General features: G+C 35.1%; 1 protein-coding gene across 5 annotated transcripts in view; it reads right to left on the bottom strand.

The window, feature by feature from the left end:
* The window catches only part of FAR1 (fatty acyl-CoA reductase 1), a 65,037-nt gene that overhangs the window by 11,052 nt on the left and 27,236 nt on the right, over window positions 1-26,749 (bottom strand). The window contains exons 2-10 of one of the 5 annotated variants that reach the window (XM_032853524.1): window positions 23,146-23,214; window positions 21,548-21,743; window positions 17,937-18,112; window positions 11,511-11,690; window positions 8,873-9,050; window positions 7,765-7,809; window positions 7,518-7,645; window positions 6,320-6,387; window positions 4,637-4,808 (exon numbers count right to left, since the gene is read on the bottom strand). In XM_032853524.1, the coding sequence (XP_032709415.1) occupies window positions 4,637-4,808; window positions 6,320-6,387; window positions 7,518-7,645; window positions 7,765-7,809; window positions 8,873-9,050; window positions 11,511-11,690; window positions 17,937-18,112; window positions 21,548-21,736 (1,136 nt within the window). In that variant the 5' untranslated portion in view covers window positions 21,737-21,743; window positions 23,146-23,214. Of the gene's footprint in view, window positions 1-4,152; window positions 4,325-4,636; window positions 4,809-6,319; window positions 6,388-7,517; window positions 7,646-7,764; window positions 7,810-8,872; window positions 9,051-11,510; window positions 11,691-17,936; window positions 18,113-21,547; window positions 21,744-23,145; window positions 23,215-26,749 lie in introns of all 5 variants that reach the window. The other 4 variants (XM_032853526.1, XM_032853528.1, XM_032853523.1 and 1 more) reach the window with 4 other exon arrangements.

The following is a 26,749-nucleotide window of genomic DNA, read 5'->3' as shown; positions in this document are numbered from 1 at the left end:
ATAAATGGATTCAATTGTTATTCCCTTGCTCTTTGTTTTTCAGTCACATTTTAGTTCAGCTACAATTACTAAGATTTCCTGTGAATTCATAACATATGGTGTTACATTATAATTTCAACTCTTTAGCATCATGGAGGCAAAGTATACAGAAATATTTGTTTGCCATTTAATCAACTCTCTCCACATATATCTTTTAAAGTAATTTTCTCTTTAACACAGAAAGGTACCACTCTTGGTTGTCTGAAGGTGCTATGAAATCAATGACTCCCACTTAAAACTTTCTGAAATAGGTATTCAAGATATTCAATTAACTCCCCAAACCCCCATTATCCATCCTTATAGAAATAAGAAAGTTTGTTATTTGTTATTTGTTCTTTTTTAAAAAGGACAAGGGGCCTTAATTTTTAAATCTATCATTTTATATGTCATGGCTCACTGTAAGTCATTGATATCATAACACTAACCAGAGTAGTAATATCTATATATAAAAATTACCTATGATAAGTAGGAAAAGGGAAGAAAGAACTTTCTGAAACAAAACATACACCCAAAATTCCTGGCCTCTGATAAACAGAAAAATAATTTGTGGAAAAATAGTTTAAAAGAATTCTATTTATAAATTTCCACAATAAGGATTAGCATTTACACAGTTTAGAAAGTCCCCCAATCAGGGGTTTTAGAAATGAGGAAAATGGGAGAAAATTAGAAAAACAGAAATGGGGAAAAGTCAAAGCAGTAACATTAGCTCAACAATTCTGAGGACACATTCAATACATTTAGAAAGAAATCCTGAATCCAGAATACTACAAGAAAATGAGAAAACATGGACTATGCAAAGAAAAACTATGGTTCATGCAAGAAAATAATCTCAAAATAAAACTTCCGTCAAACATGAGAAGAATTACACTGAAGCTGTATTTGGACAGGAATAGTTCAGACACATAGAAAGCACATGGGGGCAGGGGGGAACCAAGACATGCTCCTTTTAGAAAGAGATTAGACCATTTTCTTCCTATTACAAAAACAAAAAAGATGTAACAGGTAATTAAATCAATATCTACTATTACAACCAGTATAGTACACTTGAATTACAACATACAGGTATTCGCTTAACATCATTTTCCAACATACATCTTAACAAGTTCCTCTTCCTAATTTCTTTTTCACTGACAATTCTCATCTATCTTCAGAATCTTATCTTCAGATTCACTCAAGTGACAGAATTACCCTGCAACCAATCACTGATTCAGGCATTCAAAAATATAAAAAACTGGAGGGGAAAAAGGAAATCTGAGAAGCCACATCCAGGTGACATTCACAGAATATTTATCAAGCTATAAAAGTACCAGATTGAGTATTATGGGGATAAAAAAAACTTTAAATTTTGCATAATCACTCTTTCGTTCAAATGCCCTATGAGCAGATCCCCCCTGAGACCACATGACCATGTATGTTCTGAATATGTATTTATTCTTTATTATGGCAACCTGCAAAAAAATCATCACAATCCTTTAGAGTAGGGCAAGATCTGGCCCAGGATTTCTCAACCTCAACACTACAGACATTCTGAGCCAAATACTTCTTTGTGGTGGCAGGGCGAGGGGGTGCTGTCTTATACTTGTAAGATGTTCAGCACCCCGGCTCTATCCATTAGATGCCAGCAGCATAACCTCCCCCAGTTGTAGTAACTAAAAACATCCCGAATACTTTCAAATGTTCCTTGATGGAGGCCAAAACTGTCCTCCACTAACAACCAGAAAGATAAAAAATATCAAATTCACAGAAGTTAAGCTAGAAAGAATTAGGCTAAATAACTGGACTATAGAACCATTTTTCTAATGTCATTTTTAAGAGTGATGAACTATCGACTGCACTTCAAGAGTAATAGTGAATAATTTACACTGCCTCCACTTGTAATAATAATAATAGTCCCCAGTGACTGTTACCCAGGATTCCTTATGACACATGTTTGAGTGACATATCATTATGTCAAGAAACAGAGGAAGTTGGATTTTTATCTAGCTGACACACAGAATAATGTAAATGTGTAAAGTGGACACCACGAATGACACAATTAACGTTACTTTAATGTAGGAGGCATTATATGAAGGCCCCAATATAAGATAGAAAGCCCAGTACCTTGTTCAGTAAATATCTGAACAAATTAAAGAACATAAATGATAAGACTTTGTAATTAACATTTATAAAACTGTCTAAATAAAAAACCTTTCTGGCTCTTGTTGCCTACACTTGCAAAACCACTCCTAAAAAGCCTCAACTATAATTGTGCCAGATTCAGTTGACCTAATGGTGGCTTCAAGTGGGTGCCAGAAAGGTCCTGGTGGGGGGGGAAGAGTAAGTGTATTTTCCATGGGGGAGGAGTAAGAACTGTTGTGGCCAGAAGGCTGACTAGAGCCAATTGCACTTTCCAAAATGGCTTCAACAATACCTTTCAACTAACTTGCTCAAGTTTTACATGATCTTGAACATTCTCTACATCCCCTTTCCTTGAATTTTGGAGGACTTGTGTGACTTGCATGTGACTCAAAGAATGAGGTGGCAGTAGTGCTGCATGGTTTCTATGGGTAGGTCAGGAGATGCACACAGCTTCCACTTGCCTGCTGTAAGACCTCTCCTTGAAGCCTTCAGTCACTGGGTAAGCAGTTCATTTCCCCTAAGGCTAGACCTTGAAAAGAGACTATAGGAGGAGATCCTGACACTTTATGAAGAGACAGCGACACAAGGTGTTTCCACTGCACGCCCCCCTTTCAGCTCAGCTCCATCACAACAAAGACCCCAAGCCAAAACTGCCTAGCTGATTCCCCCCTGAAGTCCTGATCCTGAGAGAAACAATAAACTGAAAAAAATAATAAAGTAACTTCTGCTTTTCTAAGAGCCACTAAGTTTGAGATAATTTGTTATATAGCAACACCTACTATAAATTATTCAATAACTTTGGTTATTTGTTCATTGTTTTAACTTTACTAAGCCCTCTTTTCTATATAAGGCTTTGTGATATTGTTTACTCTTTTACTTTTTTGACCTAGTTTTGACTTTTCAGCTCTAATATGTAATAACTGTATTAATATAAGGAAAGCATGTAATGCCATCACTCACAAATTTACATTTGCTTTTTAGACATGGAAGATGCTGCCCATCATAAATACTCCATTTCGCAGATCACTCCAAAAAAACCTGAAGCTAATTTTGATAAACTTTGGATCTTTTTTCCATTAACAATTTCTTTACCTAAACTAAAGTTGTTCAATTTGACACCTCTCACATGTTTCAGTATTTAACACATTGGGTTAGGAACATAATGGACAACTGAATCCACAGAAAATCCCTATAAGAAACTCAGATCCTGATACACTATAACTGGCAGATACCTCACTTTTATTTTTTGAACAGTTGATGGAAGTTCTGGAATCAGCATCTTCTTTATACATTAATACTCAAATCCTGAACTCTCCAATCAAAGGTTCCACTGTAATGCCAATGTAGTTAAAAAAAATAAATATATTTATGGTACATTGCACTATAATTCTGGTAAAGACAGTAGGAGGACTTTAAGTTTGTGGCGTTTCAATAAGAAAGAAAAGAAGAAAGAAAGGCTATGTAACAACCATAAGAAAATGGAAAGCTTCCCATTTGTTAACTTTTGTTTTAAACTATGACATTCTCAACCTGGAAAATTAGTCAAAAATGTAATTACTATATTATAAGCTGAATGGGCAGCTGAGATATTTCAGACCATTAATTTTCTAGAAGCATTCTATGTTTTTTCACATAAAACTGCACAATCCACTCAGCAAACATTTTACCCTCAATCCCCTATAGACTCACCTCTAAGTTTTTAAGGGGGGAGAGGGGCTCAATTTCAGCTTATAATAACAATGACAACCTTGATGCTGGACATTTCCTCTAATATGGGATTTTGGAGGATCAACTGCCCAATAAGAATGAGATCCACAATTAGCCTCCCCAAATATCCTCAATTTCTAAGAAATGTCCTAGCATCCTGATTGTGATTGTGATTAATCAGGTTAGTAATTCTAAAGGTAAAGCTCATGCTAGCGGACTTTTTTGTCTCTCCAGCAAGCTTCCACCACCTTACCAATACATAGGTGTATTTACTGCTATTCTTCTTACCACGGTTTCTGACCTGTCAACCTGAGTGCAAGATCGAGCAATAATGCAGGTACTGTATGTCTGACACCCTTCCAATAATGAAGCAATAAGTTGTTGGAATACAACTTAATATTGGGGCGCCTGACCACTTGGTTTAAAGGATTCATCTTGAAGGAATGATTTAGATAATATCCTGTAGGAAAAATAAGCGTCAGAGCATTTTGAATGTTATTTGTTATTCAGAAAATATACCTAAAGTCAGACCTAGAATTCAGCACATGACAATCATTTATCATCCGAACTTCAGAATAAATTAGAGTAAGTGACAACACTACCTTTGCTTTTCTGACAAAGTCTTAATTTCAAGAGTCTTCTCATTCACAAAAGGCCATTAAGCCTTATCATAAGCATAAACAAATACAGAGTTAATGAATATGCATTTTAGTGTAAGCATGGGTTGTTTAACAGTCAGAGGAACAGATAAGACAGAGCTAGTCACCATTACCTTGGGCTTCTTCCAGTCATCCTGAGGTAGATATCATACAGGAATGCTGGGGCCTTATGGCTTACAGCAATCCAGTAATGATATAAAAGGTGATTGGAGGTTAGATTTACATTGGGCCGTCTGAAGGCCTGTTCGAGAGGATTCCTCTTGAAAGTGGAAATTACATGGTATTCTGAGGAAGAAAAGTTGTGTAACAGCTTTGATAATAACCATGTAATGAAGTTTTGAAAAAAAAATCATGTTTTTACAAAGCAAAATATTTTACCAAAGATGTCAGAGTTCGCTCAATTAAAAAACAAACTTTTCTACTCTTGATAGTAGCTAAGAGAATATGGGTATTAGACTGCTGAACTCGAGTGGTTTTAGAACTGTCATTATGAATTTTAATTAGATAAATGAATTTTTGCTACAATTCACTCTTAAAAATCCTTTTAATGTTTTACCGATGTCATTTTATAATGTTACTTTCTATAATTCACCTCTCACGATAGCTTCTTTCTTTCTGTTCCTCTTTCCAGATTCTTATTACTGTATACTTACTTAAAAAAGAAAAGGAAAATCATCATCCTTTGCTTATAAATAATTAAGCTGTTCAATGCTCAAATTAACATACATCAACAAGCTTAAAACAACCCAAAATTAATTTCTGCTGTAATTTATTTAGATAATACAATATCAACAAAATCAAACCTATTAGCTATGTTAATACTTCAATGAAAACGTATATTGAGAAATTCACTTAAAAATAATGCTCAACTTGATTTTTACTAAACTTCACAACACAATGGGAGATTACAAAAATCTAACTCATTTCAGTGTTTTAAAATCCTTAGAAAAATACTATTTAAATAATTATCAAAAAATTAAAATCACCCTAGATTGGATGATTTTCTTATAAGGGCCAATCTTTAAACTGAAATAAAAATGGCACAGAAAAACCCCAGGACAAATGACATAAAGATTTACTTTAAAATCAAAACTGTTCTGTAAGGGCAACAAAAATTGTCCAATGAGAGGTAAAATAAGACCTATTAGTAAATCAATGGCATCACTATCTCTCACATTAAAGTTTGAAAACATAAACAACTTAAAAATTATTCAATTTCAGTAGGCTTTAAGTTCTATTAAGCCTTCTTTAAAACAGGCAATATAGCACACACACGTATTCCTGTGAATTTGTGAATGTAATAGAGAATACTCTGGCAAAACATATCCTACTTGCTGACTCCTTAATTTAATACTCTTGGGGTAGTTGGCTACGTAGGTAGCTAGGAGCTAGTTGGCTCCTTGATATAACAACTCTTACAGCTGGAAGTGATACTGCCTATGGATAGACAACATCAGGACTGAGAGTACCCATGAGGGACGGAAAAAACCACTGTTTCCTTGCCACGGGCATATGTCTGTGAGGGATGCTGCAGATGGCAGCAAGAAAATAGTAACAGTCAGAAAAGGGTGGGCCAAGGAGGGAATATACTGCAGGATATTTTTTAATTTATGGAACACTGCTAAGGACCACGAGGCAGTATAGGTATAGATACTCTAACATGGCAATTAAAATAAGAATAAATTGGTAACTCAGTGGCTTTTTAATGCTTTGTGGGTATATTCTAACATAAAAACTCAGTGAATATTTTAAATAAAGATTTACTCTAACATTCAAAAACACAGGTAAAATCATACCAACTTCACCCCAGTGGAAAGGATTAGTGCTGCCTGTTGTGCAATTATACACCATGATGTTTCTTGGTCTGCAAAGACAAAGATCAAAGCAATGAAACATAAAAAGAGGCCAAACTTATCCAATCTGAATCTTAAACAATATTCAAGTAGGAAGAAATAAGGATAATGGGTACCTTTTCTACATTGATTATTTTAAAAACCATCCTTAAACAATTAATCTTTGTGTCTGAAGGACTATTTATAACCACCCTTCCCCCCACCAAAAAATTATTATAAAAAAAATTCAATATTTTTCTCTTCTCATATTTTTCTTCCTTATAATAGCAGTGGTATCTTGTTTTTAAATGTAAGGAAAACAACAATGACAAACAACCTCAGCTCTTCCTATCTCCTTCTCAATACCAGGTTTTAGTTTAAAACTTACAGACTGAGTTCCCTTTTACCAGAAACAATATACTTATATAATCATAACCCTCTTTTTTTAGGATATAAAATTCTGATTTAAAAAATAAGGGCAGTTTATGGATTAGAGAAAAAAATGCTGAAAAGCTTAAAATTTAAGAGTTACCTGTAAATGATACTACTCCCTTTTAAAAAGAGACCTGAGTTACTTAAAGTTGCTCTAGTGGGGCAACTGGGTGGCTCAGTCAGTTACATGTCTACCTTCAGCTCAGGTCATGATCCCAGGGTCCTTGGGATCAAGCCCCACATCAGGCTCCCTGCTCAATGGGGGGGGTCTGTTCCCCCCCCACCCCTCCTCCCTGCTTGTGGACTCTCTGTCTCTCAAACAAACAAAGAAACAAATAAATAGATAAATCTTTAAAGTTGCTCTAGTATGCCATGTTTGATATATGTAAGCCATTCTCTGAGAATTTCAGATTTTTATATGACTATACCAACTTTTACTTTGGATTAAAAAAGCACTGGGGGGTAGCAGGGTTTTGGGTTTTTCTCATTCTTAATCCCAAGAGAACCTGTCTATCCTAAAGATAGTATATGAAAATTAATGTTAATTCTTAATGACAACTGATGGGACTACTTGCTATATTACCTATGATTAAATCAATTCCTACACTGGAAGTGATAATACCTGTACCTATTGATATGGAAATTATCAGTACTGAGGGACTAATAACATTAGCCATTAACTCTGTTTTCCCTTCACAGTTACTATGTATTTAACAAGCGACATTGTCACCTCATATACCTATTAACTCCGGAATACCAGGCTGCCGCAAGACTCGTGTTGACAACTACATCTACAGGAACAAGATCTGCAAGGGCATTGTTGGAGGCACGCATTGTTCGAAGAATTCCTTTCCCTGCCTTTGTTGAAATTAAAAACAACACCTTAAGATTTATAAGCCAGAGAGCATACACACACACACACACACAGAAAACAGAAAAATATGCAGAAAGTTAAGTAAGTCATAAGTTTTACTTACCGCAATAAAGAGACCACTTGGTCCATTAAAGTTATCAATCCATCCCTAATACAAAAATTAAAAATAGGGGGAGCTTAGAAATACTATAAACTAGAGATTTATTATTTGAAATATACAACCCCATATATATACTTAGTTGTCTTCTAAACACTAAAAAAGACAGCATTCAGATCAGAGTATTTCTCTCCTTCTATAACAGAAGCAGTGTTCTCCTGATACTGCAAATGGTGAAATTAAGTCATTTTCAAAGGGTTACCTACTCTTCCATTAACTCACTACAAAGAGAATTCAATAAAAAGGAGTTTATATCTGTCAAATATTTTAGCTAAATTACACCTACTCAACTTTGATTTTGTTCTATTTACTGAAGCAGCATCCTGAGATTAGGCGGAAATGGGAAAACCTCAAAATTACTGAATAAAACAGAGGAAAAGACAACACTGTCAAAACAACAAAAAGATGCTCTCACTTACTATCATTACAGAGACCTAGGTGTTTTGTAAATCAATTCATCTTAGTTTAGATCTATTTTCTCTTATTCCAGGGATTCACAAATACCATTAATAGCCTGTTTTCTACAGCAAATTATCATAGAAATCTCTTATGCTGTTCTTAGCTTATGATCTTTACAGGGAAGGCTTGGAAGGCTTGCCTCTTTTTGCTACCCTAAAACAAACAAAATAAAATGAGTTCCTGAATACTCTTATCTCTATTTCTTTCATCTCCACAGGGGAAACTAATGGTACAAAAAAAAAAAAAAAGTAAATAATTTTAAAATCCAACAAATGCTGATGTGTCAGAGTCCAATATCTTGCCAGTTACGAGAAAACGTAAAATGCAAGGTCCACTTTGACTCCAGACAACATCACAGCCTTTCATTTAATTTTCAGTTAAGATTTTTTTAATGTTTATCTGCATTTCTATATACACAGCATCACATTACAAAAAAGTACCAATAAGTGTCTCTTTCTATGAATGAGAACAATTTTGCCATAGTAAGCCAGGTACAGTAAATAACACCTGCTCAAACAACTGCCACCTCTTTTTATACAAAGATAAGACTTAAAATTCTCAATTCCATTATTCACAAAGATTTCTCACAACTTACTGGAAAAGGTTCTTTCCAACTGGCACCAACAATCGATGGCCTTACAATCGCCACATTTAGCTTTGCTCCTTCTTGCTGTACAACATATTCTGCCAATGCTTTTGTGTATATGTATGTATTAGGTCTGTCTCCTATCAACTTTGGTGTGATATCATTTACTAGGCCATCATCCATCCACCTGGTTAGCAAAGAAATTGCATGCAAAAATATTTTCAGATGTTTTACTATAAAATCAAAACCACTTAATTTTGCATATTCAACATATCTGTTGCTGACTCAAATGATTTGACTTTTACAAAAAAAAAAGGAAGTGAATCTTACTTTCATTAAACATCAACTACAAGTCCACAGCTCTTATATGTAATTTCTATATCCCGAAAGCTCTGAAAGCCAACAGAGTTCTTTCATTAATAATATGGTGGTGGTAATAACTGATCTGAACTGATTTATGGCCTTTTAAAAAGTACCACTTCGGGTAAATATTCGTACACTTCATATACATTTGATCAGGGGTACTACCCCAGATCTAGCTGAAGTTACTTCATATTACAGAGTACATAGATTATATTTCCTTACTGACGTCCAGAGAAATTCCAAAATATATCTGGCCACAAAGGTTTCAGATTAGGAATTACAGATCCACCATATAACCACCAAAACAGCACCATATGTTAATTACTTGCAATGAACACACATTTATAATTAATATAAAAGGTCTAAGGATCTAAGTAGTTCATGTAAAGCCCTTAAAATGTTACGTTCTCACCAGCAAGACTAACAAATACTAAGGTAAATGATAAAATGCACTGAACCATGCTATAAAAATTCAATTAGCAACCTACTATGAAGTCACAAAATTCCTCTAATTCTCGTAGTGTCTCTGAAGAAAAGGTCTACTCTGATCATCTGTAAAAGGAGGGTGATATATAGGTGATATCCATCGTCTTCCCAATTCTACATTTCCAATTCCACTATGTTATGTACCTGTTTTCAGATACTCTTCTTGTCTATAACGTTATATACAGAGTTGTACATGCAGTATAATGCCACACTCTAAAACTACTCATACTAACTGACGAGGAAGCATAAAACACTATCAAGATAAGTTTTCTTCTGTGTGTAGAAGTACTTTTTGTGTGTGGAAGAAAAAGAATCTAGTGAAACTGAAGGTAGGTTGCTACTCAACTTAGGAAAAATTCCACAGTGGAGAGGAGTCTTAAAAAATGGAACAGTTGCTGCACTAGAACAACAGCATAAAGTATGAACTGGCTAAACCAAGGAGATGTTAGCCAGGAAGCCTCATCACTGGGAGTGAGTTTACAGAGCCAATCTATGAGCTGCCCTAAAATGATCTGTTAGCTAGATTTCTTTGTGCGCAAAGAAAAGAGATACAGAATTACAAGTGCTTTCTCAGCAACTTAGATGTTTAGATATATCAACCACCAAAAAGAGAAAAAGTAAAAAGATTCATTAGCTTCTGCATTCAACTTTCCCCTGAGATAGTAAACTCTTCTGACTACTGACCTGCGGGGACAAGGAGGTAAGTATTTGGGACCATCTAAGAAATGGAGTCAAAAAACAGAAACAGGGAATTATAAGAATGTCTTGGTAAACTCCTATTCTTACTTATTTTCTTATAACCTGTCTGCTTCCTCACACTGATCAGCAGGAAAGCCTTAAAGAAAAAGACTTATATGTGCTTACTTTAGGAAAAAACTTGGGAAAAACAATGAACACTCTCTAGCATCCTTAGGAAAAAAATAATTTGAGAAAGCAGAGATAGTAGACAGAGCTGAAAGTAGACAGGATCTCTAAGAAGAAAGGAAACCTAAGGGAAACAGAGAAGAACAAAGGAGGACAAAGTCCACAGGGCTGTTATTGGAGTTGATTAATGAATATGTTCAGATATGATGGACCAAGAATTTTCCATAACTCTAGTCCACTAAAGAAGGAAAGACCCTTCTTTTTGTTTTTGCTCTGATCCTATTTGTTTGGTTCACTTGATGAGAAAGTGCAGCCTGAAGTAAATGAAATCTTGACCCTGCTGACTTCACTTATGCCATATCTATCAAATATTCACAAGTATTTCTCAAATAATTGCTGATATGATCCTAGTCCTCAGAAAGATAATAAACAATAACACTAGGGGTGTCATTTAAAGGAATAGGACTGGATCATCTAATAATTTAAGGCCTCTACACAGATACTCTCCACTTAGGGGAAAAAAGGATAATTTTTTAATCAATTAGAACCTTGCCATTGAACAGCCAAGTCATTAGTCTCCATGGGTATCAGGCACTTCTTATAGTTGCTAGATTAACTCTCTGGAAAACAGAGGCCCTAATATCTTGGATGGGTTGTTCAGAGACCTTCCCCCAACCCTCACACCTGGTCAAATGTGAAAGATCCACCCTGACTTCAGCAACAGTCATTCAGATATAAATCTGCACAGTAAGAACATAGTAGATATGTAATAATTGAATAAGGAAGAGATAAATGTATAGATACGTATAGGTGTAGAGAGAGAGAGAGAAAGAGAGAGAAATTGAAATAGACCAAGAAATACACACAAATAGATAAACGTGGGTCCAAGGTTTTGGGATCAAATCAAATATGTATCAATTTAAAACAAACATACTCTAAAGAATCAATCAGCTTCTTGGGATCCACAGGAGGTGGGTAGACTACTTCATCAATATGCTTTCGATTGCAGTAGGCATATGCTGTTGATACATGCATGAATACTTCCAGATTCTTCATTTGTTGTGCAAGGAGAATAAGCTGGCGTGTAGCAATCACATTTAACTGAACAGCATCTCTATAAAAGAAAAAGTGACAATGAAAAATTAGGAAGCTTTCCCAGTGAAAAATTAGAAAGTCATTTATTTCACCTGCTAAAATATTTTTATTTCCAGTAGACAGATTTTTTTGTTTCTTTACAACTAATCCCTTAGGTCTGGTCTTGTATCTCATTTCAATATAAAGTACATCCATTCTATTAGTTGAGTTTAAAAAGAAAGATATTCTGATTTTATAAAAGAAGCCTCACACTAGGATTTAAAAAAAAAAAAAATTAAAATTTTTAAATTACCCAGAAATAAACATAAGTAACTTCAGTCTTTGGCTTTTATACATACATTTTGAAGTCATGTTACACTTCTCTTGCACCTTGATTTTTAAAAATACACTGTTTCATGATATGGAATTACGAATAAGTAATCAGAATGGTCAAGTAATTTTAAAATGCTAAGGTAGAGTCACCAATAACGGTAAAACAGTCAAAGAAAACTCAGAAACATTAAGTCATATTAACATATAATCAAGTAAGAATATGTTTATTTCCCTGTGTAGCAATTAATCCAAATACATTTTAAAGACCAGCTTACAATTTCAAAGGTGTATTATAATAAAATGGGTATATTTTATCACAAGAGGCACATGTAAGACACAAAAATGATCTATATAGTATTCTCTCACTGAAATTTAGCCGAAGTAAATAATTCCACAAATGCAAAAATATATATGCAGAAAAATAATAAAGTCTCATCTAGTAATAGCAAAAGACTAGAGAACATAAATGTTTACTATGAATGAAATAAATAAACTTTAACAAAGCAGGTATTTTATCATAACAGAAGAATAGAGTCATTTAAAATAATTATATGGTAAGTATGAAAACATGGGAAATCTGCATGAATATTTTAAAAATACATATATTGTAAAGTATAGCATGATTAAGAACAAGTCTCTGGAATAAGACCTGGGTTCAAATTCTGACTTGGGCTACTCATGAGCTAGCACTCAGGGACCTTATATAGTTAGTCAAGCACTCAGGCCTCAATTTCCTCACCTGTAAATGGGAACAGTCTACCTACTAGGATTTGTATAAAATTAAGTGAAATAAAGAGCTTGTAAATATTTAGCATTATTCATTCCTAAACAGGCACTAAAACAGGCATTCAGTAAATATAACTAACGGTAATAGCTGGTGGGTAGTTTTTACTTGTTATTCGAACGAAAAAAAAAGTTGATATACTCAATCCCAGTAATACTGTAATAAAACTGGCCAAGTAATACATTGTTGGTGACCACACTGATATAACTGATACAAAAGAGATTAACACAAAGTACTGGAAAGTACAGAAATGATATAATTACTAACCTAGTTAACCTACTGAAATTAACTCAAAGGAAAAACTTGTTCTAACTGTAATTTTTCAAAGAAAGAAACGAAAATTTCCTTAATTTGCTATACCTAGTGAACATTATACACATATTATGATATATCAACATGGTGGAATACCATCACATCACAAAAATTTTAACTATGAAAAAAATTAGAAATGTGGAAATTATTTCCCTAAGTAAAATCAGAAGCTCTTTGTTTACATTTTACATAAAACAATGTATGATCAAAGACAGACCACAAGGGAATGTTTTTAAAATTATAATAGTTTTTAAATACTTCCCCAAGTTCTTACATTTTCAGTATTTAAGAAGAAAAAAATCCAATTATTCTTTTAAAAGGCCAGAATATGTCACCGATAGAATCTGGTCCACTTGAGTATAAAGCAGTCCTTTGATATCTATTCACATTTGGAAAACAATGGTGGTGGGGAGGGTACTGTTTTGAGAACTATACAGAAAATATTCTGTTACAGGTTCCTGAGGACAGGACAACAAGTTCTGGGTCACCAAGAACAAGAAATAATTCAAGAGAGAAAAAGTCCTGTGCATTATTTTTTCCTTTAATTTAATAGTATCCGAGGGTTCATGAAAACATACTAGAGAGAATTTTTTTTTAAATGAAGTAATTGGTTTGAGGTCTTATGATCACAAATATATCTTTTTGCTTCTTTATCTCAACTGAGGGGAGAAAATCTGCTCAAATGGAAATTCAGCAAAAAAGACATTTCACAGAGAGGATACAGTCCACTAGACTGTAAGGCAATATGCTATTTTCTTTTGCATTTGTAAAACAATGAAGCAAGGGAGAGTAATGTTTTGGGAGCAGTACACAAAGGATATTCTGTTACAGGTTCCTGAGGACGGCAGCATTTCTGGGTCACTGAAAATAAGGAATAATTTCAGAGAGAACATTCCTGTACCTTGTCTGCTACCCCTGTACCTGAGAGCACAAACCTGAAAGCTTACTTATGTAACTCTCAGTATCTCTGCAAGGCTAATAATCTCACTATGTTTTACCACCATTCGATTTCTACTCCACCGAACTTCAGGCTGAGACCCTGACATGTTAGATCAGAAAGCCAAAAAAATAATAATATTCCCATCGTTTGATTATATGGAGCCATAAATCATCTCAAATAACATTAGCTTTTGGAGGAGGGGGCAAAATGAACACATTTCTGTTAATTATGGTCCATCATTAATGTAGACATAGAAGTCACTTCAAAAAAAAAAAAAAGAAAGAAAGAAAGAAAGAACTCTATTTGAACTGCCAATAAATCTTCTTGTTCACCTGCCTTGTGCAGATATCCTGGATGGTTCAAAATCTGTGTTGGTAATACTTCTAAGACTTTAAACCAGAGATCTCAGCTTGGCATGACAAACACCTGAGAGCTTATTAAAAATGTATATTGCTGGACCTCATCCTCAGACACTTCGTAATATCTGAATTGAAGCCTGGAAAACTATATATATTACGTATATATTTATTTACATGGTTTTATATATTAAATTATATATAATGAACATATATATTTATATTCAAGATTTTATTTTTTTTACATAACCTCTATCCTCAGTATGTGGCTCAAACTCATGACCCCGAGGTCAAGAATCACATGCTCTACCGATTGAGCCAGCCAGGTGCCCTTGGAAAACCATATTTTAAATAAGTTCCCCAAACCATTTTGATATCTCTTTCCCCTTCCCCACTTCTGAGAAAATACTTCCTAGATGAGATCTCATCAGTATTGCTGATTTTTTTTTTTAATTCAATGAAGACATAGATACAGACGTCTAGGGCCTAATTAATCAATCTTACAGTAGGGGACCCAGACATCTATAATTTAAAATCATACTCAGGAGTCTCATTACCGATAAAAATTCCTGGGTATTATCCCAAACCAGAGATTCTGAATTTTGTAAATAGAGTCTAAAATTCTGCATTTTTAACACATTTTCCAGAAATTCCTAAGATTCATATAATGCATTCTGAAGTGGGATAGTCGGTGCCCTTTAGACTTAATAGCTTCTTATTCCTTTCTCATCATCCATCTTTACTTCTATGCCTTTCCAAATACCTACTCCCATATGCATATGTTCATATTCGCATATTCTCACATTTAAATTGCTGCATCTCTGGAATCTCATACTCAGAATTTCCCCCAGACCATACCATCTGCCCTTTCATTTCTCCCTATAAGCCTGTTTTCTGTCCTCATCATGGTCTCTAGTTTCTTGACACTCCTTTATTCTCAACTCCACTGTCCTACCTTTACTTTCTTTATTACCTTAGAAACACCAGACCCCAGGATCAAGTAAGAAGTTCCCTTCATTATTCTCAATATCACTCTCCCCTCATCTTTTGTCAGTATTTCTTTACAATTCCTAATCTACCTACTTTTTCCCACCTCAGGATTTATAAACCATCATATCTGAAAATCAATGAGCTCTATCACCTCTCAATTCTCACAGAAATTAAAGTATGCTCTTCAGTGACTCCTTACTTTCTATCCTACTTTACAATTATTTAAGCAAATCTATCTCCCTTTTTAGACTATAAGGACTTTGCGAATAGAATCTGTGTACAATTTTTCTTGGCTTCTTCCAAAATATTGGGTATAATGCTGGGAATAAAATCTGGATTATTTTTTGCCTTGGCAATAAAGTCTTTGTGCCATTTTTTATTTGTGTCAGTTAAAGTTAAAAATGACTATGAAGAATGTTTTTTAAGCAGTTATTATACACCAACCTACACTATTTTAAAATGTCTGGCCCAAATCTAATGTTGCAATATCACCACTTATATATTAATATACATTAAAATTGCTTCACAGAAAACAATAATTTCAATGTAATGACTAAGGTTAGGTCAGTAAATATAGATGCCTTAACAAGGCAATAAATTTTATTATTCATCTATATATCCTCCTTGCACCATGAGATCTCTAATAAAAGATGAAAGAATAACGAAAAGATTTCCCTTTCCTCAATGGTAGACTTGCTTACCCTAAGGGGAAAAAAGAGAAAAGATTCCCTGAAAGGACTGTACTTTGGTCGTTCTCCATAAAGGTTCCTTTGAGGAGTTTCACCCTAATGTTCTGTTTGCAAATCAACTTCCCCTTTAAAATAAGCACCGAAATTCCCCCTTTAAGCTTAATGGGGACTATACCACAATTAGACAGTAAATATATACCTTTTTTCCTTGAAAACAGTTTCATAAGGCTGTGTGAATTTTCTTTTGGTTATGAAAAACAATGAAAGCTAGAACTATGGAGGGAAATATCTGTTAGATTACGATTTAATACTAAAAACCTACCTGTTATCATACTGTCCAAGGACAGTAAGTGGCAAGTATCAAAAATGTATATAAATACACATATATGTACACATACCTTTTGTGAAAGTGAAATATTACTATAGCTCTACTGAGATTCTTTTGTCACTCTTGAATCATGAATACATAATGGCTATATTAAAACAACTAGAAAGTAAATAAATCATTATCACAGATAATAAATGATAAACTCAAAGTTAGAGCTAAGGTATGTAATTCCAAAACTCATGTCCTATCCAGGACACAGTGCTGTCTCAACTTCCTCAAGTATAAATGGACTTGCCCACAATATTACAGTGGTAACCTTAGCATGGCATAAAATAATGAATGAAAAAATTTACCCTGAAAACTATAAAGTACTATTAAAGAAATGTAAGTGACTATCACAGTGTCCTCACCTGGAATACAGGCAAAACTTATTGTAATGCTTTAGTGCTGAACTGTCACATTATATAATGTCAATTAAGATTTATACTTCTACATTAAAGACTTTATAGGAAATAATCTAAAAACTCTTTTTTTTTTTTAAAAGATTTTATTTATTTATTTGACAGGCAGAGATCACAAGTACGCAGAGAGGCAGGCCGAGAGAGAGAGAGAGAAGAAGAAGCAGGCTCCCTGCGGAGCAGACAGCCTGATGCGGGGCTGACAGCCCGATGCGGGGCTCGATCCCAGAACCCTGGGATCATGAACTGATCTCAAGGCAGAGGCTTTAACCCACTGAGCCACCGAGGCACCCCTAAAAACTCTTTATAAACAAAACTTAATTTTAAAACATTTTAAGAAGGGCTTCAAGTAATTTTAAATCCTAAAAAAGCCTGCCCCATTTTAACTGGCTTAAGTCTATACAATTAGATAAACATTAAAAAACAGTATTTTTGAACATATCATCAAAAAGAATCCTCTAAGTTAAGAACCATTATTTGAAATGCAGATCTATGAGATTTTTTAAAAACAGTAAACATGTAAAATGTTATTTTTTCTTGAAACAGGCATCCTGACAGAAGTCCAAATTATTTTTCTTTTTTTTAAATTATTTTTCTAATTAAACTTCTGTCCACTGTTGCCTATCCCTAATAATGCTACCAAGTTTAAAAAAAAAAAAGGTATGACTTAAATTTATAAGCCATTTTACCTTACTCTGCAAAACCTGAGTTCTTTTTTTCTAATTTTCAGATGGATATGTGCAGAATAAAAAAAAAAAGCCACTGAGATATAGGCCTCTGAAAGAAAGAGGAAACAAACACTATTAAGCTGTTAAGACCAACATACCTACTGAAGGAAAATTTCTTTCTCCTACTCCATACTTCCCTGCCTTACAGTTAAATTCAAGGCAACTTCTTCTAATATACAGACTAGCTGCCCAATGCTTCTAAACTGGCAACAAGAAAAAAATTCTTTTAACACTCTTTAGGACACTGAAAGCCACAATTAACATAGGGCAAACAGTTTTATATCACTTTCGGAACGATTTCACTAAAAAGAATTCACATTTTTTAAATGATGCTGAAGCTCAAATGTCATATAAATACGTTTACTTACCTTAAATTTTCATTAAACCTTACTGTAGCTGCACAGTGGAATATAATATTGATAGAATCTATGATGATCTCTTTATCTTCTTCACTAAGAGCCAGTTTGGGTTGGGTGAGTTCACTGTTGATCGCTATAACTTTCTCTCTAAAATCTGGATTTTCATCTCTCAATCTGTCAAAGAGCTATCCAAGGGGATAAAATGTTAGGGCAGTATTTTTCAACTTTCTATAAAGCCCACCAGCACCCCATCAAAGATTGCTATTCTGAAAACTTCCAACTATGTTAATCCTAAAACTGCTATTCCTGTTACCATTGTGTACAGAAAATACCCCACGAAACCCACATTATTATCCCCATTTTACAGATGAGGAATCTGAGACACAGAGCTGGTAGTTTGCAATTAAATTTGAACTGCCCATGCCTTTGCTGACTAGATTATACTGTACTGTCCCGCAGAATAGACTTAAGCAGTATAGACATCAGGACAATGTTTTTTTGTTGTTTTTTTTTTTGACATCAGGACAATGTTTAAAATGATCATTCAGATTTCTAAAATCCAGATCTTAATTTATCACTTCATTCTATTTTGGTTTTATTCTGTTACAGTAGATTACAGTAAAATACCATGATTCATGATCTATATTAAATCTGGAAAACCTACAACATTTTTAGAGGGGAAAAAAAGCAAATTATGTTGAAGAAAACAAAAGCTGGTAAGCAAATATGCAGATTAGAATCTGAACAAACTTGAGAAATATCATATATACAATATTCCTTAAGTATACTAGAGGAAATAAATCAACTAAAGAATCAGTTAGCTCCTAAGGTGATTACAGGGTAAAGGCACATTCAACTGTGAGTCAAAAAATTTAATTTTTCATCTCAGATTTTATAAAGAAATACAGATGCTACCTCTAGATCACTGCTCTATTATACTTTGAGTCTCCACTTCATTTAAAGTTCATACTTGTAGTTTAAGCAGAGATTCTCAATGTGGGAAGAAAATCAATACAGCATATATAATGCTCATTTTCACTCCCTTAATGGATTTAACTGTTCCCTTCCACTACTGTTATCTAGTGATTTCAACATTTATGTGTTCTTGTATTAGTTATCAAGCATCTACAAAGCATTTCAGATGAGCCAAGCACCTCCTAGACACTGAAAAAACAAACCAACAATCTCTCCCGCAAGCTATTTAGAATCTGATAGGAAAAGCCAGACAAGTAAGCACAATTAAAATACTATGTTAAAGGTAATAAAATAGGGGTAATATTACAGTGCTATGAGACTGTATAGGAGAAAAACTAACCCAGCTGGGGAAGGACCAGAAATTATAAACTAGAACGACAGTGTTCCAGGCAGAGAAAGCAGCATATATAACTACCTAGAAGTGAGAGAGCATTAACATTTGGGGAGTTAAAATAATTCAATAAGACTTATCCAGTGACTAAATATGAGGGATAAGGAAATGTGAACTCCACAAGGACAGGGATCACATCTATTTTGTTCAGCACTAAGGTCCCAATTAGCTGAGTACCTGGCAAGATGTAAACATGGTAAACTTTTGTTAAGTGAATAAACTAATTAAGTGGAAGACCTGGGAAGAGAACAAAGTACAGTTATGGAGACACAAGATCAGTTTTTGAATGTTGGGTGTAAAGGGCCTGGGGACACCCAGAACACAGATCTAGTAGAAGCAACTGGGTCTGCAGTTCAGGGAAGAGAAGAGCCAGACTACACACAGATTTTACTAATCACATACAGGGAGCCCTGGGAAGAGAAGATCACCCAGATAACAGCAGTGATGAGCACCCTTGGTCCAGACTAGATAAAGCTTTTTCCAGATCTATTAAAATACAACCATCCGACTCGTAAAATAAAGGGTGCTGAGTAATCACCTAACTGGATCTAGTAAGAAGAGATCAAGGCCTACGACAGAACTCTGAAGAATATCAATGTTTAAGGGGCAGGCTGAAAAAAAAGCAACCTGAGGAATGACCAGAAAAGTTTAATACCTTGAATTTACACTTTTCATTCTCCCACACTGCCAATGACCTTTAACTCCTGTTCATATCAGATATCTCAAGCCAACAAGATAGACAGGCTCATGCTGCTTCGTAAGTTACATCTCAGACCTGATACTCTTCCCTTCCCTAGCCTCCATCTCTTTATTCAACACTATCTCTTCCAGTGTGTTTAATCCACGGGCACCCCAACAAGTTCCTACTTTATTATGTTCACTAATGGCCTCTTTAATATACTTTGTTCCCCTTCCAGAATTTATTCCATGGTCAATTATTTTAGTTCAACCTACCACCATATTAATGGAGTTTTTCTCAGAAACATTCATCAGTGGTTCTCACCTTGGGGAAATGTTTCCCCCAAGGGAACATCTGGTGATGTCTGGAGACATTTTTGGTTGTCACAACTGGGAGGCCGGGCCAGGAGGGAGGAGCTTCTGACATCCAAACTCCATATAATTTATTATTAGGTAAATTACTAAAGTTCAATAGAAATTCAGGCTTTAAGTATAAGGTATTCTTTTCCTCTAAAAATCAGACTTACTGTTGAGGAAAGTTTTTAGATCCACTGCCCTAGAGACCCCATAGGAGATGGCCAAACCTCTGACATTTTACTTAGGCTCTCAATTCCAGCCAAGACTTTAACATCAGTAATTGCTCCTATCAAGTCTTTCTTGACACTTCTATACTCCCTCTTGCTTCCTTTTCCCTCTTAAAAACTCTCTTGCCCATTAAGGCAATGATTCTATCTTATTTATCCCTGAATTCAACCCCTTACAACAAATCAAGTGCCCAACACTTAGTATGTACAGTAAATATTTTCTGAAATATAAGAAATGAGTAACAATAAATAACCTCTTACTAGGGGAGGGAGTTGTTAGAAGGGGGGATTAAAACATAATAATTACCAGTGATTAAAAGATATTAGATACTACCTACTAAGTAAAAAATTACATAGCTACTACACTAAACTTACTGCCAATGAATGTCAGATAAATTCATTCATTCAGAGAGAATTCAAAGCTTATGACTGTGAGATAATTTTACACCAGCTCATTTCCATTTTTTCTTAACAATATATTTTTCTAAAGTTTCAAAATGTATGACCTATTCTTGTATCCTAAATGACCCCTGTCATCATGTTCTTATTTCTCAAATAGGAATATGTGACTTTGATACTTCTTAACACGGTTGTGGGGAGCAGTCAGTGCTTACAAATTTTTAAGTGTTATAAAAGGACAGTGTTTAACAGCATAGTAGGTCCTAGTTAGAAACCACCTCTTATTATTCTGAATACTATCTAAAATATCTAGTAATTACAAGTAATAGGTTTCAAATATTCTAAAAACACATTAAATATCGAACATACAGGCATTTTAGAACTTGTCATACAATTTTGCCCATCACAGAGGAAAGCTATTTTTCTCCTACTGATCATAAGTCATATCTAGTATACTGACATCCTGTAGGATTTTTTTTCAATAATATTTTTCAGAACACTGAAGAAATAAACTGAGCTGTTGATGATTACAATAATTATACATACAAACACATTCTTTTCTTTCCTCTAAATGATCATTTTCCCCCACTTACCTTGCCACTAATAACTTCTTCTACTCGTTCTTGGGGTGTCTGTCCAGCTTTCTGCCTCACCAAAACATACACTGAATTCACCTTAGGACAAGACCTCAGCAACTTTTCCAGAAGTACCTTCCCTAGGAAACCGGTAGCTCCAGTGAGGAGGACATTCTTGCCTTCATAGTATTCTGGGATTGAAACCATTCTGATCCTAAGGAAAACACAGCAAATAAACATTAGTTCAAAGATTTATGTTAATTCTTATGTACTAAAAATCTCTTGGTATCGAAATTTTTTTTTTTTTTAAGATAGATTTATTTATTTATTTATTTATTTGACAGACATCACAAGTAGGCAGAGAGGCAGGCAGAGCTGAGAGCAGAGAGCCCAACGCGGGGCTCGATCCCAGGACCCTGGGATCACAACCTAAGCCGAAGGCAGAGGCCTTAACCCACTGAGCCACCCAGGTACCCCTCGAAATATTTTAAAGGACAGGCAAAAATTAAAGTCAAATGTTAACAAAAGGGGACTTTAATCTTTGGTTCACGGTAGTAAGGTGGCAGGAATAATGAACAGCAAAACTGGCTTCTGATCCTGTTTTCCCCCTGGATCATTCCAGACAAATCACTCACCTTCTCTGGGCTTGGGCTTCTTTAGTACAGTTTGTACTAAATGACCTCTAAAAATTCCTTCCAGCAATAAGAACCCAAATCTTCATTTAAACCTCTGCTAAACCCTACACACAAATGAATCCTATTTCTCTGACTCCAAAAGGATTTATAACACCAAAGAGAGGTCAGCAGCAAGACTCAATAGCCTAGCTTGTATAAGATGGTGAAGTATCATATTCACCTATCAACACCAGTTGGAATAAGAAGAGGTAACACCAAGTCCTTTCTCTTCCACGTCTGTAGTGACAATATATCCAAAAGGTGCTTAAATCTCCCTTTTAAAAAAGTCACAGAAAGAAATTCATTGGCTAACTTATCTTCCCTGTCCAAATTCTACTAAAACAGGAGAAAAGACAGCATACTAAGAGAACAAATAAACAAAAGAACCATGATGAACGGGAAAAAAACAAGATGCAGAAGGATTTATGCAGTATGTCACTATTCAAAGCTCAAACACATTGAAAACAATGCTCTTTACTATTTAGAAATGCACACACAGGATAATATTAATAGACGCACGGAGGGAGTGTGATACAATCAGAGAAGAGCTTTCAACATCAACTGTATTTATATTTTCTTTATGCTAGGGAGTGGACACATGTATGTTATGTCCAAATTTTTCATGATAAAATAATAAATTCATAACAATCCAAAGAAATAGACACATTAACAAGCAGAAAGGAGGGAGAGATGGAAGGAAAGAAGGAAATTATTTCTAGAAGAAACTGCCAAGACTAAACTGACAGAGAAGCCATAGCAGAAGAAACAGCAACTAAAGCAAAGCAAGCATAGAAAAGGACGTGCATGGAGCCAAGGGATATCCCACCCCGCTGAACAGAGAAGACCAAGCTCGGGATCAAGCCTGTGAATTAAAGCATAGGGAAATCAAGGTAATTGAAGGACTGCTTCACACAACAGCAGAGCCACTCACGACAGTCTTACTTCCTGTATAAACTTGAGCTCCCGAGGCTTAGTATTCAGTTCTGCTGAGAAGAACATCCAGCATGGGTTCTAGGAACAAAAGAGAAGTAGGGCTGAGCCTGGCATCGCTCCTAACATCCACAAATTTTGGTGGGGGAGGTGGAGAATCAGGAGAGAGGAAATTAAACCAACCGAAAGGAAAAAAGTCTCTCACAGCACTTGAGCCTCAGAATAAATTTTAGGTCCTAAGCCTACCCGACTCCTGTTGGCCTTTAAGACAAACTCACACAGAATTCTCAATCAATAATCTCTAGAGAAAAGCTCTTTTGGAAAAACAGACCTCAAATAACTGAGAGGAAGCCAGTATGAACCACCAAAACTAGTCATCCTGGTCCTTCATAAATATGAATAGATAACCAAGGATCACCAGATATTTAAGAAATGCCCAACAAAATTAAGGATCAAAATGAAAAGCAACAGAATCAATCACAAAGGAAACAAAAGGAATGAAAAATTTAAAGAGAATTTAAATTCTAATAGAAATTTTTCAAGCCATTCACAAGAATACTGCATCCATAAAATGAACAAACTACTATGGAAAAGGAACAGAAGAGTAAGAAAGCCTGTGAAAATCAGAAATTCAGATGAACAGAGAAAATCCAATAAATACATAAACTATTTAAATTAAGTGAATTTAAAAAGGTCACAAAATTTAAGTTTTATATGAAAAAAAAAGCAAATGTATTTCTATACATCAGCAACACAGAAAATGAAGTAACAACAACAACAAAAAACTATATCACTTATCACACCATCCAAAACACTATAGAAAATAGCCAGTACTGATGCGTAAAGAGAAAACCCATGTACACTGCTTGTGGAAATGTAAAATGGTTCAGCTGCTGTGGGAAAGGTTAGTGGTGCCTTAAAAAGTTAAACACAGAATTGTATGGCCTTGCAATTCCACTCCTAAAAATCTGACAACAGGTACTCAAACAAGTCCACGTACATACCTATTTTTATAGCAGCACTGTCTGCAACAGCCAGAAAATACAAATAGCTCAAAATGCCCATTAACAGATAAACGGATAAACAAATAACAGCACACACCTGCAATGAAATACTATTCAGCCATAAAAAGGAATGACGAACTGGCACACACTGCACTAGGGAAATGAACTTCAAAAACATACTAAGGGAAATAATTCAGATACAAAACATCACATACTACACTGATTTCATGTATAGAAATATCCAGAATAAATCAATCCATATAGACAGAATACAGATTGGTGGTGGTTGGCAGCAGCTGAGGGGTGAGGAGCATGGGTAGTGAAGAGAAACTGCTTATGGAGTTTTACTCTACAGTGATGGAAATGCTTTGGACCTAGACAGAGTGGTGGTTGTTCAACACTGCTTCACTTTAAAATGGTTAGTGGCACCTGGGTGGCTCAGTTGGTTAAGCCTCTGCCTTGAGCTCAGGTCATGATCCCGGAGTCCCTGGGTGGAGTCCTACATCAGATGGAGCCCCACATCATACTCCCTGCTCGGTGAGGAGTCTGTTTCTCCCTTTGCCCCTCATCCCACTTTCATGCTCTCTCTCACTCTCTCTCTAATAAATAAATAAAATCTTTAAAAATAAAATAAAATAAAATAAAATAAAAGGTTAATATAGGGACACCTGGGTGGCTCAGTCATTTAAGTGTCTGCCTTCAACTCAGGTCATGATCCCAAGGTCCTGGGATAGAGTTCCCCATCAGGTTCCTTGCTCAGTGGGGAGCCTGCTTCTCCCTCTGCCTCTGCTCTCTCTCTCTGACAAATAAATAAGATCTTTAAAAAAATAAAAAATTCAAAAATAAAATGATTAATATAGTGTATAAATTTTATCTCAAGAAATTGTTTTTTTAAGTTAGAAATAAATCTGAAAGATATTTGAGATTCTTCTTCTGAAAACTATAAAACACAGAGAAATTAAATAATACCTAAATAAACAGATATGCAATGTACATTCCTGGATTAGAAGACATCTTTATACAATGTCAGTTCACCATCCTTAGATTCAATACAATCCCAATCAAACTCTAAGTTGTTTTACAAGTGGATGGAAACTAAGATTCTAAAATGCTATAGAACTAGAAAGGAACCAGAATAGCCAAGACAAGCACTAAGAACAGCAAAGCTGGAGAAATTCGTTACCATGTCACAAAGATGTATGGGGCGCCTGGGTGGTTCAGTCGTTAAGCAACTGCCTTCAGCTCAGGTAATGATCCCAGCATCCTGGGACAGAGCCCCACATCGGGCTCCCTACTCAACAGGAAGCTTGCTTCTCCCTCTCCCTCTCCCCTGTGCTTGTGTTCTCTCTCTCGCTATCTCTCTCTGTCATAAATAAATAAAATCTTTAATTGAAAACAACAAGATGTATAGAGCTACAGGAATGTGTTTTTGGAACAAAGATAGAATAGTGCAGTCAATTCACTATCCCTATATAAAATGAATCCTGACTTCTATCTCATACCACACACACATACACAAACATGAATTCTAGATAGACTATACACCTAAATGTGAAAGGTAAAATAATTACATATCTAGAGGATGACAGAGGACATCTCCATGATCTTGGAGTAGGCAAACACTTATTAAACGGACACAAGAATTGCTAACCAGAAAAGAAAAATATTGATAAACTGGAAGACACTAAAACCGAGTTCATCCCACAATACTATTAATAAAGAGAAAAGGCAAATTAGAGTAAAAGATACTTGTAGTATGTATAATGACAACTGATTACTATCCAGAATATATAAAGAACTACAACTCAATAAGGACACGAGATAAACCAATAGAAAAATGGGAAACGCTTCAAGGAGCATAAAGGAGAGCATCAAAATGGCATTACCAAAGAAAATCCAAATAACCTATTAGCACATGAAAAGGGGCTCCCCTTCATTAGTTTTCAAGATAAAATCGTAATGTGATCCCACTACACTGTCCCCAACATGGCTAAAATGAAAAAGACAATACATAGTATTGGTAAGGACACAGAGAAACTGGAACTCTCACCTACTGCTAAGGAAGCATAGACAGGGTTTAACACTTAGCAAAAGTGGTATTATCTACTGGGGCTGAACACTTAACATACCATATGACTTAGCAATTCCACTCCTAACTATACACCCAAACAGAAATAAATACATATGCTCACCAAAAGACTCATAAACAAATATGTTTATAGGAGCACTGTTCCTAATAGCCCCAAATTAAACCCAAATGTCTGTCAACAATATTCTGTATACATTATAGTATATTCATACAATGGAATATTTAAAAACAATGAAATGAAGTAACAATCACTACATAACAGCATACGTGCAGCTCACAAAGAGAACACCGAGTCAAATAAGCCAGGCACACAAAGTGTATATTATATAGTGTCATTTACAGAAAGTTCAAAAACAGGTAAAACTCATCAGTTAAAAGTCAGAACAACCAGTAGTGACCAGAAAGTGGTATGAGGGAGGCTTCTGAGATACTGGTAAGACTTTCTGAAAGTATGCTACACACTTTAAAAATAAAAACAGCATGTAACCATATGTCACATCCTCGTTTGCCTTGAACAAACTGG

The sequence above is a fragment of the Lontra canadensis genome, unplaced genomic scaffold (genome assembly GCF_010015895.1).
Source record: "Lontra canadensis isolate GAN:19392208 unplaced genomic scaffold, GSC_riverotter_1.0 scaffold7, whole genome shotgun sequence".
Lineage (NCBI taxonomy): Eukaryota > Metazoa > Chordata > Mammalia > Carnivora > Mustelidae > Lontra > Lontra canadensis.
The sequence above is the reverse complement of the archived record's forward strand: the minus strand, read 5'-3'. Positions and strand labels throughout refer to the sequence as shown.